General features: G+C 41.3%; 1 protein-coding gene across 9 annotated transcripts in view; it reads left to right on the forward strand.

Annotated features, from left to right (window-relative positions):
- nfixa (nuclear factor I/Xa) overlaps nt 1–21,348 on the forward strand; it is a 69,537-nt gene that overhangs the window by 44,329 nt on the left and 3,860 nt on the right. For 3 of the 9 annotated variants that reach the window (XM_008317570.3, XM_008317571.3, XM_008317572.3), the window contains 10 exons: nt 7,514–7,576; nt 8,212–8,286; nt 8,547–8,670; nt 8,951–8,986; nt 9,247–9,374; nt 10,256–10,330; nt 13,505–13,633; nt 16,026–16,195; nt 18,122–18,269; nt 19,951–20,039. In XM_008317570.3, coding sequence (XP_008315792.1) covers nt 7,514–7,576; nt 8,212–8,286; nt 8,547–8,670; nt 8,951–8,986; nt 9,247–9,374; nt 10,256–10,330; nt 13,505–13,633; nt 16,026–16,195; nt 18,122–18,269; nt 19,951–20,039 — 1,037 coding nt within the window. The remainder of the gene's footprint in view (nt 1–7,513; nt 7,577–8,211; nt 8,287–8,546; nt 8,671–8,950; nt 8,987–9,246; nt 9,375–10,255; nt 10,331–13,504; nt 13,634–16,025; nt 16,196–18,121; nt 18,270–19,950; nt 20,040–21,348) is intronic. The other 6 variants (XM_008317574.3, XM_008317573.3, XM_017035065.2 and 3 more) reach the window with 6 other exon arrangements.

Genomic DNA, 21,348 nt, shown 5'->3' on the forward strand with positions numbered 1-21,348 from the left:
AAGAATGACATCCTATTGTGATGATTGATTAAAAGACGTGAAAAAATTTGGCCCCAAAATTATTCTAAATCCAGTTCAACTTCTTCATGACTACAAATCTGTGACGTGGCATCACATTTTGTCAAGTTCCTTCTGCCTTATGTCCTCACATGTAACTTGTGAAGCAGTGTAAGAACTGCTACAGTTTCTAACTCCTCATTTCTATCCCTGGCTCTTTATTATGTTTTTTTCACAGTTTTTGAGACACCTAAATAAAACATACATATTTATTCTATTTTAACTGAAGTCGAAGCTTATCTATTTTATTTCACCTCTGTCTCCTCAACCTCCTGTTCCCCTGCTCTTCTCACTGTGTTCCTCTCTGTTTTTCGTGTTAACTCAGTCTTAAATGTGCTTGAACCCAGGGACCCCGGCCCGTCTGTGGCTTAAACACAGTGTGCTCATGTGCAGTGTGCCTGTGCTCAAGTCTGTTCTTTTGAGATCCCTTTCTAATGCTTACACACACACGTGAGCACACAAGCAGAGCGCTATAGGGCCCAGTGTTTGGCAGCCGTTCAGTATGACGTCTGCAGCGCTCTGACTGGAGGATGCAGTGTTCACATCAGCTGCCAGTCACAATCAGAAATAAGAGCCATTGGATTTGGGTTAATGCTGATTTGACTGAAGTTTACAGCTAAAGCACCGATGGCCTGTTGGTCTGTGTCCATTTAACATTTCAGAGAATCAAGGTCAGAACAGCCATTCATAATCTCCCATGAACCCTCTGGACTCGTGGAAGTGTGTGTTCTTTTGAAGGCTTATGTAACATACAGTGCTGAAGGAGCCAGACATTACATCAGTGTTGACCAATGAGACACTTCTGTCTATGACTCCTATAGTGTCCTTACGTTGCCTCCTGTTTGTTTACAGTTTGAATGTAATGTGTTCACGTCCAGTATTTGTATCGTTTGTGTTTCGGTACAACAGACCTTACCTGGCCGAGGATCTAGAACTACTAGAATTAGTGAGAAGGTGTTAAACAATACTGTACCATACCCCGTAGATCACAGGACCACATCAGTGTTCAAGGTGCACTACACCACACCTGTTTTAGAAAAAGTATTTGTTGTTAAATGTAAATACTGTAAACACTCTAGCACAGACTAGTTAGCTAGTTAGCTAGTTAGTACATTTTTCCCAATTCTTAAATGACAAACTAAAACATTTTAACAATTGAATGTTTTGACAGTGTGGAATAACTGCTGTAAATAAGATATGGACATTGTTACTTTGAATAGAAAAGAATACTGAAGTACTGTGGTTGTGCAGGACTTTCCTTTAAAAATGACTACTGCATGTGCACAGATTTAGCCTGTGTGTGATTTTTCAAACAGTGTTCTGCTTACTGCTACTGTGTGGAAGTGGAAGTGGTTGTGTCTGGTGATAAGAAAATTCACAGTCACCACAGTGCAGTTGTCGGAGGATGGAGGAAGTTCTCACATAGCGTCTATGAACTTACCAAAATAATCAAAGACACTTGTACTTCACCTGAAATAATAACCCCATACAATCTGATCAGAGTTTGTCGAGCTAATGCACCAGAGAAGATCTGCAATAACAGAAACAAGCAGGTCATTGTGGCCGAGGTGAGTACTGCAGTTCATTACCACAGGTCTAGTCCTAACACCCAAGCCCAGCTCTACTTCATTTGCCCCAAACCATCTCTGTAATGGTGTGATTCTCTAATGTGTTAATCTTCGTCCAGCATTTTGATGTTTACTGTGTAAACCTGGTTTATAAGTCAGGCCTCAAGTTCACAGTCTTTGAACACCGGCCTCTGCTTTCATTTGCCAGTTCCACAGGACTTCCATGGCTACAATTGGTCAGTTTATGCCCACACCCATGTGTACACTCAAGTACACACACACACACACACACATGCTGTCACAAAGATCGCTCTCTGTATTGATTGGGCTGGCCGGTGTCAGCCCTGGGTATGGGGTCAAACGGTCAGAGGCGACCACCCTCCTCTCTGAGGGCACGTGTTTGTGTGTGTTGTGATTGGGGAAGCGTGGCGTCTTTGATCACCGTCGTTTGCTCTGCTGACGGTCCATCCTTTGTGTGCATACGTTAGTATAAACACAGACTCTCCATCCTCTCTGACCACTTGACTGATGAGCAGTGTGTGAGATGTTCTGCCTGACGACTGCCTCATGGTTTTGATACAAATTAACATTAAGGTTATCGTGGTACTGCGTTATACTGTACTACTATCAAAAGTCTGAAGAAATCCTTCAGGCACTGACTAATCTGTAACACATCCAGTTTGTTAACAAAGTTATACAAATACTCCATCTACGATACTTGTACTTTGTGCATAAATGTGTCAACAAAAGGACGGGTTTTTCACTGTCCTTTAATCATTGTTGTTCTCTTGAGCAAAGAACTTACGAGTTCCACTGAAATTGCGTCTCTTGCTTTTTAGTTCAGTGCGATCTCTCCACTGACTAATTGACAGATTGTTGTGTTCATAAAGCGGCGCGTTTGTTCTTAATTTCCATTGAGGTGTTCCTCCGGAGGAAAGACTTGGCTGTAAGAAGAATGTTTGTTATCACTCTTATCTCAGTGGTGCTCTTGGAGGAGTTGGCAGCCTCGTTCTCTATCACTTTGTGGGTGTGATTGCACGTGCGCTTGCGTGTGTGTATGTGTGACTTTCTTTATTATCTTTATTTTTTTTCTTGTTTTTATTTTTCATGTAATTGGCTGCTAAATTACACAGGCTTCTACTAGAGAATCTCATTTAGTTTTATGTTTTAAAATGTAGAGTACTGGGAAGAAACAAGTGAGAAAACTTTCAGTGTGAGAGAGAAGGAGCTCTTTAAACTCTCGATGGTTTGAGCTTTTTCTTTGTAACTAAACTGAATTATTTATTAGAGAAAATTTCTCTAAACCTGTACCACGTTGTGTATTTGGCTGGATTTACAAATCCTTAAATGTTAAATGTAAAACAATTCTATCCATGTATCACTATATTGCTAACTCATTATTCAATTTCTGCATTTGTTATCCATATTTCATTATTATTTTTATTATTATTATAACTTGTAGTGGTACAAATAAATAAACAAAAACAACTTAAATTACTTAAACTTAAATTATATTATTATTTGAATTTTTAGATAATAGAAAACCACGCTCACTTTTATGGTGTGTTAAATTGCATCTTAAATTATATTATTATTTGAATTTCTAGATAATAGAAAACCACACTCACTTTTATGGTGTGTTAAATTGCATTTATTTAAAATTCTTCCTGATAAAACAGCTGTACCTGTACAAAGCATACTGACTGTAGTACGTTGTATATTAGGATATCCTAAACAAATCAAACACTTGAAATTCAATTATTTTTAAAAAATAACATCTACAATCGTCAACAAACTGAAGTCAACATTAGACAGATAACTCTTCATTCAGGTCCATTTTACTAACTCACATTCCATTGAAATCAACTTTGTTGACCATCACCAATACAGACGAACCATGTCTGGGGAGTGGAGGGTTCACATGTGTCACCAGTGAGAGCATTTGGGATGAACCTAAGACTGAGCTCAGAAGAACAGAAAAATGACGAGTTCTAAGCTCTAACTGGGATATTTTCATTTTAAATCTATTCCAGATGGTGGAGTCAATAGAACAAAAAAAAATGTAACCACAGCATTGTTGGATTTTTTTTTTTTATCTCAAAAGTACAAGTCTGAGGCATCAATATACACTGTTGCTGTAAGCAAATCATCTTTAAAAAGAAGCACTTTTTTGTTTGCAGATTGAATAGCACTTCACTGTAGTTCACTTAGCTGTACTTGAATACTCTGAGTTATGTACATAACAATGTGATTAAATACAGTAATTACTCTCATAATCTTCTCAGATCAATTTTGAATTACAATGGAAGAGTTAAACTCATAGCCACAGCTCAATATTTCACTTTAATTTCTTCCCCACGTGAGATCCCTCCCCCTTCTCTCGCCCCCTCCCTTTCTCCCTGGCCACGGTTTCCCTTTCTTTACAGTTTACAGAGTTTAGTGTGAGCCAGCTGAGATGCTTGGCCCAAGGCCTTGGTGCGTGCCAGAAAAAGCCACCTGGTGGTGGAACCCCATTCCTGCAGTCAGCCTCCGTACCCGTGTGTGTCTCGTAAAATCAGTGCGACCCATGTAGGAAACAACAGAATAACCAGGGTACACGTCCTCGCTCCTCCTCACTGCAGCTGTTCTCAGGGCTGGGCTTCACAGAGATCCTCGTGACCCACGTCATCAAATCCCTGCTCCCTAGTCCAACCTTTACGCTGAGTAGAAATGAAGGTTGACAGGGTTTTTAATGGCAGCGTCGACACCATTTATTGTACAATCATATCAGTATCACCTCAGCAGGGAGACGTTCACGCTCTGTTAGGCAGGGCCGTGAACTGTTTCTTCGGGGGGGGGGAGGGGGGGGGATCAGTTTTGAATTCATTTCAGTTTATTTTGAAAAATAAGATTAAAAATAAGAGTAAAACAAAGTATTATATATGTGTACACACAAATATCTATTTATTATTTATTATTTATTATTTATTATTTATTATTTATTATTTATTATTTATTATTATTTTCAGGTCGCCTGAATGAAGTACGACCATTATGGACTGATCCTCTTCTACAGCCTCCTGATTATCAGTCAACATTGTTAGTCTGTGTAAAGACTAGATAATGATTGAACGATGAAGTCATTTGATGAATTTCGAGGATGTTCTGATAGCTCTAATTAGATTTGTCATTGGATTCAGTGCAGTCTACTCCACGGTCTGTGGACCAACCACAGGTACCAACACATTTGTGCCACCACCTGGTCATTACAGTTAAGTGCTGGAATTCTGTTCTAATGTGATAAGTCTTCAGTAGATTCTTCATAAATGTGTTTACTTTACCATAAGACAACCATCCACAGGCTGTGGTACAATATGGACTTTCTATGAGCTACAGCTCCTTAAAGTAAAGGGAAAACGACAGAGTGGTTCAAACATTGACGGTAATTTTACTTTATTATGTCATGTGTTTCTAACTGGCTGTACTGTGCATGGGCATGTAGCCAATCACATACCCTCAAAGCTGTACTCAACACCTACTCCTTTACTGTCAGCCTCTCTAAATAAACTCTTCCTCCGCTCCGTGCCAACAGCAGCCCTCCCATTACTTCAGTCTCCCAGCTTTGTCATCTTTCTTTCCTCTTTTTGACCTCGCTCTTTGCTTTTGTTTTTCCACACTGCCTCTCCTCTTGCTTCCCATACTCCTGCTATAGTAGCCACCTCTCCTGGGTCTTCTTACTGTGGTGTGGTGCTGTTGGCAGAGCAAAGGCACAGGCGGCACACAGACGGGAGCACAGATGGGCAGCAAGCTGTGCAGGGTGGCAAGGCACACCTGCTACACACACACACACACACACACACACACACACATTTATAGAACCCAACTCTGCCACCTTGCCACACAGCCTGTTTGGCTCAGTGACACAAACATAAATGCACACAACACACATTCAAACATACTGTACATACATACACGATTTTATGAAGTGTTTTAATATTAAATAAAAGTGTTTAAGTTGTAAATCTATGTATATTTATCTAGAGTTGTGAGTTATTATTAAGAGTCTGTTAATCTGCTCTCACATTGAAAACATTTTCAACAAATTAAGGATAAAAAGTCAGAATATTCAACAGCATTCTCCTAGAGGCTACATCTTCCAAAATACAGATCAATTGCACAGATATTACAGTCAGTGGTGAGGGGGATTATGGGAAATTAAGCGATTAGAGGGAAGGATTATAAAGATGAGGTGGACACCACGGTGAGTGTCACAGTCATAGGTAGGAAGACTCCGTTTGTGTGTCAGTGGATGCTGATGATAGAGTGTTTAGTGACGTGTCCTCCAGATTCTTTCCTGAGCTACAGTGCGATGAGATCATTCCAGTCCAAAGTCTCTCTGAACCCTGAAGCTCATCCCAGTCCAAAGTCTCTCTGAACCCTGAACTCTTGTGGTTAAAGCTAAAAAATACCTTTGGCTCCTTTTCATACACATAAAATTCAAAACCGTTCTCAAACTCAACACTTTGTTTTGAACACGTATTCACTCAGCTGCTCCTCTCCCACACTCACAGTCAGATGAAGCTTGTTGTCAAAGAGGATTAGATTCACACATATTAGAAGAGGTTTACCTACTCCTATCATACAGTACTATCTGAGAGTGTACTGTGTGAGGAGGAGAACCTGGGCTCAGTGTTACAGATGCAGCTTGTTGTATCTTAAAGTATTTGTCAAGTACTGAAGTATTCATACTCTCTGTATTGCACAATGATCAGCCTCTCTCAGCAGTGACAAGAAAGGATATAGCTGTGAAGGGAGGTGGTTAACAACTTCATCAACATCAGGCTTGGTTTTTTCCAGCAACTTCCATGGGCCTTCATGGATGTTTACTGTATGTGTGTGTGCTCGAGTCGCAGGGGTGCAGCTTGTGTGCTTGTAGTAAGTGCCGTCAGATAGCTGGAATGTGGCGCTACGGCCAGTGCTAAGATGGCTGCCAAGCTCTAAGATGGCTGCCAGGATTACACCCAGCCAGTGAGAGACATATAAGCGTGAGTGATTCTGCATGCGAGGACGGCGGAAAGAAGCTGTCTTTATTTCTGCTTTCATTCACTCCGTCTTCCTCGCTCTCGTCTGCCTCACTCTTCTTCTCTGTGGATAAGCAGCGCCTGATATGGCAGGGAAACACGTCTGTATTTGTTGCTGCTCAGCTTAGTCTAGCTTATTGTGGCTCCGAGGCGAGCGCCACTGGCAGCCGTCTCTGTGCTGCGTTATCACCTACAGCCCGCGGATAAACACCTCTCCAGGAGAACTTGCTAAAGAGTTGTTAGCAACAGACGAGCTAGGCCCGAGGTCTGCACCGGGCCTGGAGGTCCAGTCTGACTGACTGTTTCATACATGTGGTCACAGCACAGGCATGTGTGGTTCATGACCAGCGTTTATGCACAGACACTGAGCTGATATCTTCTTTTCACACCCTGGACAGGAATGCACCGTCTTTGGATCGACTCCTCTCAGAATTGACACTACAAAAATGTCAGAATTGTCTGTAGCGTTTCATTTTTAAGGTGCACGTTTGTGATAATGGTGAATAAAAAAGGGGAGAATTTAAAAAAGAAAAACCGAGCAAGCATTAGTTTTAACAGAGACTAAAACATGTTATAAACTATATAAAAAATAAATAAAATGTGTGTGTGTGTGTGTGTGTTAAATCCCTACCAGCAAGATGGTTTTTAATAGGATTAGGTGCTGGATATAAACAGTGGTTAGGTACTAAATAGTAAAAGCAGTCAATTATAATATTCTCTAGTTACCATGAACACACACACACAAACACACACACACACACACATTAATTATTTTTCTCTGTCTTTCTCTGTTTCCTACATTTTAGTTTTTTTCTGCTTCTCTTTCAGATTCTGGACAATCAGACAGCTCCAGCCAACAGGGGGACACAGACATCAAGCCACCCCCCAATGGTAGCTACACACACACACACATCAATGTCCAAATCTCATTCTATCACTCACGGTAACTGTAAATGAGTCTCAGTCTCACTGTCTAACTGTAATTGTTGTATTTTGCTGAACTAAAGGCACACTTTCCCATTCCACTTTGACAACACGTACACAGAAATTCAAACTGTGCCTTTACAGCCACATCAGTTTTTTGAATCACACTACTGTGCTCCATGTTCAGTGTTTTTTTAGGGATGGCTCGATCCCATCATCATGACAGGTATTAGTCAGAATTTCAAGATCGGATGAAACAACTAAACAATCCTGTCCAATTCCATACCTAAGCCTAAATGCTCATCATAACTTTGCGCAACATGCCGCAAACAGGGGCATTATCACCTCAGCAACAGCAGCCTGGGGCATGCTGGGAGAGGTAAGAAGGTATCGGATTGATATCAGTATCAGCAGATACTCCAAGTTGCAGTATCGGCGGTGCTATGCTCCCTACGCCTCAGCTGCATTTACACATACAGTCTTTTAAGTATGAAAAACAAGAGGGACGTAACACCTGCAATTAATGAACACAGCTTTGATCATTTTTTAAATATGTTTTTTAAGGATTTCATACATTTTCTCAATCCAATGATTCTTTTCAGGGCACCTGAGTTTCCAGGACTGCTTCGTCACCTCGGGGGTGTGGAATGTGACAGAGCTGGTCAGAGTGTCACAGAGTAAGTACTAGTAGATTCTGAGCATCCATCGATACAGAAAGTCTCCTCACTAGACCAACAACCTGTGCTCCATGTAGGGCTTGGCTGTTGTGTTGTTTTAAATATTGAGACACACTCTTAGTGTTCTATAGACCAATTAAATATTCAACTTATCAATATTGACCTCGTGGACCTTTTTACCACGAGGTCAATATTCAAAAGAGTCTGGTGTTAAGTCTGTTTCATTTTCACTTCCTAACAACCACGTTTTTGTCTCTTAGCTCCTGTAGCCACAGCCACGGGTCCTAACTTCTCACTGGCTGACTTGGACAGCAGCCCAAGTTACTACAACATCAACCAGGTGGCCCTGGGGCGACGTTCCCTCACCTCCCCTCCCTCCTCCAGGTACTTCATGAATGTGTCTTAGCAGCAGCTTTGGTGGGTGGAATCAGAGTGTGGCTTTTCAGAGCTGCTTTATTCACATGATTTGCTGCTGGGCTCAAGCATGACCGGTTTATTCAGTTACATTAATACATGACCATCATATGGGGATGCATATTTCTAGGACAGCTTTACATTAGCTGTGATGAATCTTTCTTCTTTTCTCTCATTAGTGTCTTTCTAAATGACTCTCTCTCCCTCTCTCTCTTTTCCCTCTGGTTTCTGCCACCTACTTTTGTTATAGGTCTGAGGTGGAATTGTATACAAGTCTTCCACGGAGGTATTTATTTACACTGAAGAGAATGCTATATACCAGACGCCTGCTTTTGAATGCTTTTTGATGTCTTCTTTAAGTTCCTGGTGTGGGTTGTGCTTAAATTCTGTGTGAACGTTATTTTTTTTTTTTCAAAGATCTGATAGACTCCCAAGGCCTTTTTGCATAACTAGTGTAAATACTTTACAAACTAAGAAGGAAGACTGTTGCTCTGCTCTGTGCTCTCACCTTCCCTTGTCATTTCAATCATCTGTACATCCTCACAGCTCCAACAAGAGGAAGTCATTAGACGACAGCGAGCTGGAGAGCCCTACAGATGATGTTTTCTACCCTGGACGTTCGCCCGCTGCCAGCTCCTCCCAGTCCAGTGCGTGGACCAATGACATGGATGCAGGTACGCTCGATTATTGAGCCCACTCCTGACACTCACGGATCATAAACCTTTTTCACACTCCTCCTGCCTGAAGTCACCTGTTGCTTCTCCACCCCCCACCTTGATCGCTCATACAGTTCGTGTAACACTGAAGTTATGTGATAGCATTTTATTTTGAAGGAAAGAAAAAAAAGCCCCATTAACAAAAACTGACAAGTTTTAATGTCATTGTCATTACAGTGTATGGTTATGTTACGTTAAAATCATTCATTAAACAAAATGGATCAAATTGTGTTTGAAATCACAGAAAAACTAAACAGATTGGTCAACCCCCGTGTGCAGCCATACTGTTATACATTACACACAAAGTAGTAGTTAGTCTTGATTCACTTATTTCCCCCGACCAACTCAGTAACAGTATGGCCTGATGTCTCAGAGAATATTTCAGAGAATACTGAGAATAACCTTCTATAACTCTTGTCATTTATTACAAAAAGGCAATAAATGAGGCTCAAACCCAAGTCATATTTAGATACTCTATAAATAATCATACATGACATGAGAGTGTGCATGTGTGAGACCATAACCATAACCCATAAAAGTCAGATTTGTTATGACATAGTTGAACTAAATCATATTTATGTGGATATAAAATGTGAAATAAGTACATGAAGCCCACAGTCACACCAGGCTGTTTTACTGTGTTTGTTCCATCATAACGTTTGACTAATCTTTGGGTTAGCAGTTATCCTTTCATCATAGTCATTCTTCTTCCTCTTACTCCCTCCCTTGCTCTCTCTCTCTCACTCTCACCGTGTTTGTCTCTCTCCCTCTGTCTGTCTCTCTCTCTCTCTCTTTTTCCCCTTTTTCTAATTGTTAACAATACCCTTCTTCACTTTCAGTGCAGCACCATTTGGCGAGTGTGCAGGAGAGGAAGATAAAACATGAAAACGATGGCATGCAGTTTCCTTACCATGGTTAGAACACCGATTACTCATATATACATACACATATATATATATTTATATTTATATTTACAGCATTCTGAAAATCTCACCCATCCCATCATGTGTGCATGTCTTTACGGGTGTGGAGGGAGAAAGCAAGAGAAAAGAGGATGAATCTGTGTGTTTTATCTGGACAACATTTGTATCACAGTAGATTGTTCACTGCAGACCTGAAGAGAAACGGAGGTGTTTCATCCTCTGTACGGCCATTCAATTCAACCCTCAACTCACTGATTAGGATTCCTGGTGTCTGTATAGTCTTTTGCTACAGCCCCGCCTCTCTGTTTTCCTTTTGCATAATTGAAAAATGTACAGTGGGCAGGGCCTTGGGGAAGAAGAGGTTTGCCAAGTGAATGTTGTAAACTCAGTGTTGCATTCCTGTTCTATGTAGCTGTAAATGTTATTAGGAGGATGGTCCTCATGCCTCAGTGCTCCTGAACCTCATCTCCGAGTGTATATTACACACACACACACACACACACATACATACACCTTCTATGTGCTATCGGTGTAACACTCTTTATTTTATGAAGTGCAGTACTTAACCTTGAAGACTTCCAAATGAATTTGGCAAGTAGAAGTGTGGAATAGAACTCTACGTCTGTCTGCTCTACCGTCCTAATTCATTCACTAAAACAAGCTTTTGATAGTATGGGTGTTTATTATTTTAGCTTTAGCAGCTAGCATTGAAGAAATTCCTCACTTTAAAAATCCACACCCAGGTCCAATGACAAGTCTTTTAGTGATTAGAAAGGAGAGGAACAGGTGTACGGTACCGAGTAGACATGGCTCGGTACTTTTTCTTGTTCGATACTTCGATACCACAACTTGCAGTATTTGCTGATATTCAATGTTTCCCATTAATTGCTGTGACAAAAACAGAAAATACATGGCTTTATCTTACACACACACACACACACACACACGGACAGATATATACATTCACAAAAAATCACACATGCAATGTTACATGGACAGATATGTACATTCACTTACAAAAAATCACACATGCAATGTTACATTTAAATACGTTAGTTTTCTTCACCAAATCACACGCCCACGTGTACACACATGGGTGCAGCTACAGTGGAGATCCAGATGGTGTTTCCATGTGTGTGTAGCCTTGGAATACAGAAGGGTGCTGGAGACATCTGCTCAACATAGTCAGGGAAATGGGTGGAGGAGGTTAGAGAAGGCAAACCAAACAGCCATGATTTCATACTAGTTGTAATGATTATAACACAATTCCCATGACACTTGAGGGGTGGAATTGTGGGCGCCTGGTTTGGTGTGAATTGAGGTTAATGTTTGTGTTGTGAGGGACACAGTGGTCATCAAATCTTTGGAGACATGAGTGTTCTGATCAAATTCATTTGTTTAAAGCACAATCTCTAGTGTGTTTCTAGTGTGTGTGTGTGTGTGTGTGCTTCAAATGCGCATCTGGTGGCAAGCCTATTAGCACAAAGAGACAGAAGGGTCATCATGGGAGTGCTTGATTCGTTGCCAGTAGAATACGATTTGCCAATAGAGGAAAAGGTGCAGCACATCGACATACCTCCTCTCCTCTCACTCTTTGTCCTGCTCTTCCTCTCTCTATGTCTTTCCTAAGAGGAGTTGACCGTAGATATTACATTCCCAGTTACTGACGGGCAGTCTATTCAGAAAACAGAAATCGTATTCCACATTTGAGCACGTGTAATCAGATCTGCAAATAATTTCAACATTCTGTTCTGCAACACAAAAATATCTGTTATCACCCTCCTCATCCTCAGTACCCCCTGTAGTTTCTTCTCCAGGTTTAAATGTCAGCTGACAGACACTGTCTCCTCTTGGTCACGGCACTAAAACAGTTTTTTCCACATTCAGTGTTCTAGAAGCTGTTGCTAACTCCTAGCGTCAGAAATAAGATGTATTAAAGGTTTTATTAAAGTATGAAATCGGTCTGACAGTACTGTACGCCCCCAGACTTCCTGTATGGTTAGGGAGAGTAGATGAGAATTAAACAGTACAGTATTTATCTAAAAAAAGGTTCACAATTATCCACACCCACCTGCTTAAGACTTAACTCTTTCACACCAAAATTGAAGGTTTAACACGCCCCCACACTCCCATCCACGTTCACACGTCTCCAGCTGGAGAAGCGAGGAGCAGTTGTATTTGGTGTCTTCTTTGATACGAAGGGGCCGCAGAAATACACTCCAAAATAACAGTCGATATTCAAACACCCCATTATTCCCTCGCTGAGAAAAATTAGGAGAATAAAGGAAATCTGTGTGGTTTTAAGTTGAGCAGAGATCGATTGAACGTGTTATTTTGCTTTTAGTTTGGTGAAAATGAACGTTTGTCTGACGGTGAGATACAACTACGCCGTAACGTTGAATAATGTCTCTGTTTTTATAAGTGTTGTCAGAGCAGTGGGTTAAACCCACAGCACTGCTGAGGTTTCCACAGGTTCTGCTTTGCCCTCCTGCCTTCTTGCATATTTTCATATCTCCACTTTCCCCTCTCTCTCTCCCTCTCTCTCTCTCTCTCTCTCTCTCTCTCTCTCCCTGTCTCTCTCTGTCACTCGTTTTCCTCTCCTTCTCACTCTCTCTATCCGTCCCTCTGTGTACACCCTCTGTCCGTCTGCTTGTCTTTCACACTCAACAGCTACCGTGTTCATACTGCCATACTGTACAGTGTGCTATTTTTGAATAGTGCAGTCAGACTGGGATCTGTGCTGAGGCCGCTCCACCACTTGAACGTGGCTGTACAGCGGCAGTGCTCACATACGGAGAAAGACTGGAGTTGGCACCTGAAACAGAGAGGGAAAAAATGGAAGAACGAGAAATGCAATTGGAAGTAATGCAGTTAAAGACCAGACATCCACTTTAATGTAAACTGAAACTTGGTAACCACAGTGAAGCCCTCTGAATACAGTCCTGGTACTCACTGGTGGGACCTTTTTTTGTGTCATGGTTAACCAGTGAAAAGAAAATGACTTTAATTCCAAATCATAATTGTTTAATTCCCTTTTGGTAAAATCCATCCAACTATTTCTCCACTGCAGTCAGTAAAATTAGCAACATTTCATTGATTAAAACCTCCTCTCTTCTCCTCCCTCTTCTCCCACATTTTTGTTGATCCCATTTTTGTTTTTATCAGGACTGTCCTCGCCTGGTTCACTTAAGAAGCCTGGGAAGTTTGATTTCAACGCCCTGACTTCCCAGACGAGGTCCCCCCGCATGGCGTTTACACATCACCCGCTGCCAGTGCTGGCAGGAGTGAGACCAGGTGAGAACTCAGCCGTTAACTCGACAATCCAAACTCCCCTTTAAATTCTTAAAAGAGAGAGAAGGAAGATCTTGTCAAACTTGATTTAACAAAATAAAAACACCTAGGTCTCTATTGAGATCAATTCTGTCCTCCAGCTGTGTGCAGGAAAATTGGAAATTCTAGAATTTTTTTTTTTAGGTTGAAAAGCAAAACTTTGGATCCTGAAGTCTCAGTTAATCTGTCTATTCTAATTACTGTCATTAGAGCTTGGCATAAATCTCTCTCTCTCTCTCTCTCTCTCTCTCTCTCTCTCTCTCTCTGAGCATTCTCTCCATTCATTCATATTGTTTGTTGCTGTTTGTCATATTGTCATTGCATGATGACCTGTCATCATTTACTTTTGTTTGTTGCTGTTTGTCATATTGCATGATGACCTGTCATCATTTACTGTTTCTGCAGTTGAGGAAGTCGTACTGTAGTAGCAAAGAGTGGAAACTACTGCTGAATGTGTGTGAGATCCCAGGCAGGATTGCATTATTGCTTTGTTACCCTAATGGGCGTAGCCTCATTGTCTCAGGACTATTATTAAAAATATTGTTACTTCACACTGTCTTCTAATGGTTAAAGTTCTCCCTGAAAAGCAAAAGGAAATATGTACACATGTGTATTTTATGTGAAAATCTACTGGTTCAAACTACAACAAGTGCAGTTTCCAGATTCCAGATCTTTTCTGTAGTTTAAATGTGGGGGAAAGGAAGAAAACAGAAAACAGTACTGATGGCCTGGTCGGTGACTCTGACATATCATTAGACTAGAAATACAAAAAAACGTTACCTTTAAGGTCTGCACCAAATGTTATCATCTGTTTGTAAATACAGTACTTTAGTGTTGTAATGTAGTAATCTAGTAGTATTACACGTGTCTGTGCTCCAACGTTTTGAAGGCAGGTCATAATTACCTAAAAACAAACAAATCGTTTCAAATATGAAGTCTTTGCTGCTTTGTCCTTTTAGGTCACGAATAACTGTTGAAACAGTTACCAAAATTCAAAAAGACAGGACAGGATGCAGTGCTATTTGTCTTCAACAGTCCAATAGGAACTCAGACAGGTTTCCTCAAACTCTAGTCCATTCCCAATGACTCTCTTCTTGAGGAATAGCATCATTTAAAAGAGGAATAACAATGTTGATGTTCATAAAAATGTATTTGTTTGTCTGGCAAATGGATGGTTTGGTTCAGTGCCAAACCATGTCTGTCATCTCAACTTCATTTGGACTCCATTGCCCTCCTTGTTGACATGAGAGTTTGGGTGCATCTACACATGCACGCATGTGTGAACCGACACTCTTGTGTAGGTCTTTGTGCTGAAATGGCTGTAATCCAAGTCCACTGTCCTTCTGAGGCCTTGATTCTACAAAGAGACTGCAGGATGACGGGAGGATGAGTTGAGCTACAGGCAGATGAAAAGAATGGAAGGGGACACAGAAAAGGGAAGACACAGTTAGCAGTCATTCATGAAGGATTTGATTTTCTTCAAATGCTAGTTAGTAGTTGAACAGTGGTAGTTAGTGTTAGTGTGAGGACTGGGTTGTTAATGGTCTGGTTTTGGCTTTGGACTGAGGTGGAGAACAGCCAAGCTGACTGATGTCTGTAGAGAGTCCACCATGGTGCCAGCAACACACACACACACACACACACACACATACATCATATATAAACAAAGACACATTTTAGCCGACATTGCTTCTCACATGCACTCAGAAGATGAAAACCTCAGAATCCAATACAAGAGATTGTAGATGACAGGTACAATCACAGATGCTAAGGCTGCTAGCATCCTGTCTTTTATAGATGTCTTTGTTTGCTTGTCTTTGTATCAGTGTTGTCTGTGCTAGTGACAGGAGTATTGATTTTGTGATATTGATATATCAATACTCACACAAGCATCGGTTGTGTATCAATTACTCTCATAAAGTATCAATACTTATTAATAAATACAAAATGTGTCACTTCCACATGTTCATCTACATACAGGTTTTTGTGCTGCAGCCCTAAGTGTATTTTAATGAGGTGTGGAGTCCAGTGTCCAGAAACAGCTTCAGCTGTCAGACAACCAGAGAAGAATGTCACAGCCACGGCTCTGTAATGATAACAACAGGTCTTAGAAACAACCTGATCTTTGGTGCCAGCTGTGTTGGTGTTTAGTTGAAGCAGACATGACATCACATCACAACATCTCACTGTGCCAAGGCTTCTGTTCCTCAGCACTGCATGTGTTCTGTGCAGGGATTAAGAAAGAGTGAACTGAGAAAATCGGAGACTAAAATGACGTTATGCACTTCTCTTCTTACGCCTCCAATCTTTGTTGTCTTTTTCTTCTTTCCTCCTCCTCCCCCTGTTTCCTCACCAGGGAGCCCCCGTGCCTCAGCCTCAGCCTTGCACTTCCCATCCTCCTCAATCATCCAGCAATCCAGCCCATACTTCACTCACCCCACCATACGCTACCATCACCAGGATCCTCTTAAGGAGTTTGTGCAGTTTGTGTGTACCACTGATGGAACAGGACAGCCCAGCACACAGGTAAGTTTAACAAAGGATTACGTTAGAAGACAAATAAGCCACCATGAACATTTTTGGGAAAATGGTTTATTTGGTGAGATGTTAGGGATTAATGATGACTTAAGACTCAAAACACTGTAAACATAAACATTCCTGAAATACTACATAGTTATTTGCCAAGGTTTTTGGCATTTTTGTGAAAAATGTAAAATAGGAAGAAAATGAGAGGGAATCCACAAATATCCAAATTTGTTTATTGTTGTCAGTGATACAAAATAAATCCTACTGGCTGTGAACAAACAGCAGCCACAATTCTTAAAGGTATATTGCACAAATAGGTTTTGTAGAAACAGATAAAAAAGCAGGCTCAAGATAAAGATTTAAAGGTTTGTTTCATGTCAAATAAATCACTGTAAGATGTGGTTGGACGATGTGGACTGAAAGTCATTTATCCATATTTTTTAGCTGAATGGCACTCGATATAAATATTGATATTTTTCTGTGACATCATTGGAGATTCCCCCAAAGCACAATGGCATATTGGATTCATTTTTTCCGCAGGCAAACACATGCAAAACGTATATATTTATTAATATACTGTACAAAAGTCAGCATGTGTAGTACACATGTAATCAAGTATATTAGCGATATAAAGAGAGAGTCGATGAGGGTGGAGGCAGAGCCAAAAGGCGGTGTGTGTGTGTGAACTTGTGCCCCGTGTACAGACCAACACAAAGGGAGAAAGTGCAGAACGTATAAACAGAAATACTATCAGTGTCTACTGGGGAAGATGTCCCAGCTGTTAGGCAAGTGCACTAACCACTTTCCACCGTATGGTCCTAAATATGTAGAGATAGAGGAAATTGTTCACGTCCTTCTCCAGCCACAGCCATTTAAATACATGCTCTAACATCTCCCTCAACGCTGCATATACCCACGGACTTGTTGACTGGATGCATACACAGGCTGGACAGGACACAGGCTGGACAGGACACAGGCTGGACAGGACACAGGCTGGACAGACAGGACACAGGCTGCTGGACAGGACACAGGCTGTGTACAGCTAGGAACCTCAGAAATCAGCTGTCATTTACTGATCATGTTGTCTCTGTCGCCCAGTTATGTCGCTTTACACTTTTCAATATCAGAAAGATCAGACCATATCTAACCCAACAGACCACCCAACTCCTGGTACAGACCACGGTCGTCTCCCGACTTGACTACTCGCTGTCCTTCTTGCAGGCCTTCCAGCCTGTGCTACAAAAGTGCTACAGATAGTCCAGAACACAGCGGCGCGTCTGGTCTTCAATCAGTCAGTTTGTGTGAGAAGTTTGGGAGATTGAGGAGGCCAGTCACCGAATGAATATAATGGAGAAAACACGGCAGTATTTAAGACTGAATATCTGTCAGGATAATTGAGAAAAAGTCTGATATCTGGCAAAAGCTGGAAGACTTTTATTTCTTCAGCATCATATTGTTTACCCTTGATTCTGACCGTACCATTATATTGTAGCAGAAATCCAGCTCTAGTAAAGTCAGTCAAATCACCTGATGTTCTGTCGATTGGTATCTTATATCTGAACTATAGAATATTCATACATGGATTTCAGCACCTATTCACACGTCTTGATTTTCTTGACCTTAACTATGGGGTCACGGCAATAAGGCCGTTGACCTTTACTGTAAGCCCCGCCTTTGAAACATTTCTATTGATAACCTTTATAATTTGTTCTTTTTCATTGATCCTCTCCTTGATTCCCGTCACACTGGCCGGGCTGTTTGTTCACTCTTCTGTTCAGTGAGCTTCTGTCTTAGCGTTCAAACCAGGTCCTTAACCCTACACTGGCACTAACCGTGTTCATATGGGTGTGCATGTCCGGCTCCCTCACGTGCATCGTATTTCCTCGGGTGTATCCTGCTCACCCTGTTTGTATGGTCCGTCTGCAGCCTAATGGAGGTGGCCAGAGCAAAATGCCGGGCTCCTTCCTGCTGCCCCCACCACCAGCAGTAGCACGCCCCGTGCCGCTCCCAATGCCCGACTCTAAAAGCATCAGCACACCCACTGACGGTGGAATCAGCTCACCTGCATCTCCGTGTAAGTCACCCTCCACAAACCCCATTGCTGCCCCAGTCTTCCTACAAAGACCAGCCCGGTGTTTACATCTGTAGCTTAATTAGCTTTTAGTTAGCATCAGTTCCTAGCCAAATGTAGTCAATGTAGAGGCCTCTGCGTTTTGTGTAGCGCTGCTGCACTGAATCAGCTGGTGGCATCATCACAGATGTTGGTTTTCAGCTTCCTACTGAAGCCATCACGATATGGACAAAAAACTACGACTACTACAAGTACTACAACCACGATCCAAATTATGCCAGGGCCACGCCTTTGCCCAATCAGAACTTAGCTGCTCTACATTTCTCACTGTCACTTCCTCTTTAGCTGGAGCTGAATTTTTTGGTGTCCTTTCTTCTTCAGATTCTTCTTATTCTGTCTGTTTTCTTTCTCTTTCTGGTTTCAGTTTTCCCGCAGCATAAGAGGCTGCGCTGCCTCTTAGTGTTTTCCCTCTTTCTGAAGAACAATGTAGACTTTGCACGGAGGTGCAGAGTGCTGTGAGCGCTGCCTCTGTAGCTAGAATCTCATACATCAATGCAGGTGTATGACAGAAGTATCGCATTATTTTTAATTTCCAGTTCACTTTTTTTTCCTTCTTTTAATTTTTCCTTATTCTCTTTTCATCCTTCCTCATTTTTCTGCTATTCTTTTAAAGGGAACAAACTTAGGGCAGTTGGCGTGGACTCCGAAAAAAGGCTGAAAAAATAGATGCATTTACTCATTTAATGTCTGTGCTACAGTCACACAATCTTTACACTCATTAAATTCAAGACACAAGCTAGTCCATCCAAACAAAAATGACAAAATGTGAACAAACTTTTCTAATTAGTGTTGAACAGAAACTGGGAGCAGTGAGGTTTTGGTTTGTGCCACTGGGACAGGTGCAGTACCAGAGTCGGGCAGCGGGAGAGGTTCACTAAAAGGGGACCACGGACGAAGAACTTCTTATCTCTGACTTTTTCTCTGGACCTTTCTTATCTTTTATCCGCACCACCTGACAATGTCAGATTAATATGTCTCCTCATTATTTGTTGTAAAAATATATGGATATTATAATGTCTTTATTTTCAAAGATATATTTTAATTACTGTAAACACATGCGCACTAACACACATGACACACTCTCATCTTCACCACTGGACCAGTTTGACCTCCTTTATGTCATCCCAACATGATGTCATCCCTTCATCTGCAGCTATGTCACGTGCAGCAAAGGTTGTACTCACCATGTTGGAGTCCAGAGAACACAACTGCCCTAAATTTGATTCAGAGTTGTCACTTAAAGATGCCATTTTTCTAAAAATATGTTTGGATTTCTTCATTTTAGCCACGATTAGATTTAGATTCAATAGTGAATTTGCTTTTTTTATGGAGAATAAAGGTTGCTGGGGAAAACTTATCAATTAGATACAAATGATAAAAATCAAATGAATTGAAAACCTGTAAATGAGTTACTAATAGATCATCAGGTTCACTGACCATCACTGTCCATCGTTCCAAATAACTTATCAGTAACCTAGTCTGTTGGTAACTGAGTAATATAAAATGAAGACATGGATATCGTAGTGAGCTCCAGAGTCAGTAGTGAGAGAATCAAACACTATTGTGGGCTGAGTGTGTGTTTATGTGTGTCAAAGCATGTACACACTTGTCTCTCTCTTTATAGCATACTCCACGCCAGGCTCCACAGCTTCCAACCGGTTTGTCAGCATCGGAACACGGGACAACTTTCTGAATATGCCCCAGCAGACTCAGGTATCCCAACTACTTACCATTTAACACACATTACTAATCCATCTCTTCATCCATAACCAGCTGGAGTCCCTGTGGTGTTCTTCTCAGTGTTTCAGTCCCACTTCACCTGTGTACTGGTCCTGTAACAGCTCACTCCAGCCCGTCTCTGACTTTTCACAACTGATTCCTTATCAAATTGAAATATTCGTCACCTTCTCGCAAGCCGAGTTGTAAAAAGTAGGTTTCATCACCAGTGTCTATTGACATATAACAGAAGAAACGTAACAGAAGTGCATATGTCATACTGGACACCTTCAAAAGTCAAAAAGCCAAAGAAGTAATAACAGGTTCACAGAGGTGTTCCACTTCCAGAGCTGTTTTCATCTCTGAACTGAACTGATGAATCAACTGAATCTTTTTATCACTGTTAAAAAATACTTAATACTAGGTACGCCCTTGTTTGATGTTATTATTTGATCTGTACTTTTCTTAAGTTAAAGACATTGATTATTCTCTTCCTGTACAGTCAAATTAGACGGCGTAACAATTAGCTCAGTCTCAAAATAAGGATACTACGAAATATTGCGAGATTTCTTCTCGTGGTACGTTATCAATATACTGGCGCCAAATATCAATATTTAATCAATAAACATACACTCGTTTGAAACTAATTTTTTGACTTGGCTTTTTAAATAATCACAACCAGATAGCGTGCTAATGGTCCTGTGTGCTAACCATGATCAACAGCGCCTCTGATGGCCACAAATAATCCTCACAACAGCACCATACTTCATCAAAAGTACTAATAAGGTCCCAGCATGTGATGTAGGGTAGCATTTAGTAAAAAAAATACTTTAATGGACCAATGGTTGAAAAGTGGTCAGTGCTCCTGCCTTACAGCAGGACGTTCACCAGGTCTGTGGAACATGGTAACTGCCTGTATGAGTGTGGGTTTGTTCTGGGAGCTTCCATCTAAAAACTGAAGTCATTTGGACACTCGTAACGGACCACAGGTACTGGTACTGGTACTGGTACTGGTACTGTGTCAGTGAATGGTTGATTGCCCACCTTTACCTAAACAACGTGCTGCTCATGTACTGAGGCTTCTGGTTTACCGTTCCTCTACCAAACTCAGTAGTTGTACTTCTTTGGGTGTAAACAGCACCAGTCACTTTCGGCTCCAGCAGTGTTGACACATGGTGTGTGTTCAAACAGTGTGTGAGGTTTCAGGTTTGGCTGTGTTCTACCATCGAGGTGCAGTGTTGTCAACACATCAACACAACTCTTCTCATTAGGGGGAACTCAACCTCTCCTCTCCTCTGCTCTGCTC

Source organism: Cynoglossus semilaevis, chromosome 9 (assembly GCF_000523025.1).
Source record: "Cynoglossus semilaevis isolate Cse_v1.0 chromosome 9, Cse_v1.0, whole genome shotgun sequence".
Taxonomy (NCBI): Eukaryota; Metazoa; Chordata; class Actinopteri; order Pleuronectiformes; family Cynoglossidae; genus Cynoglossus; species Cynoglossus semilaevis.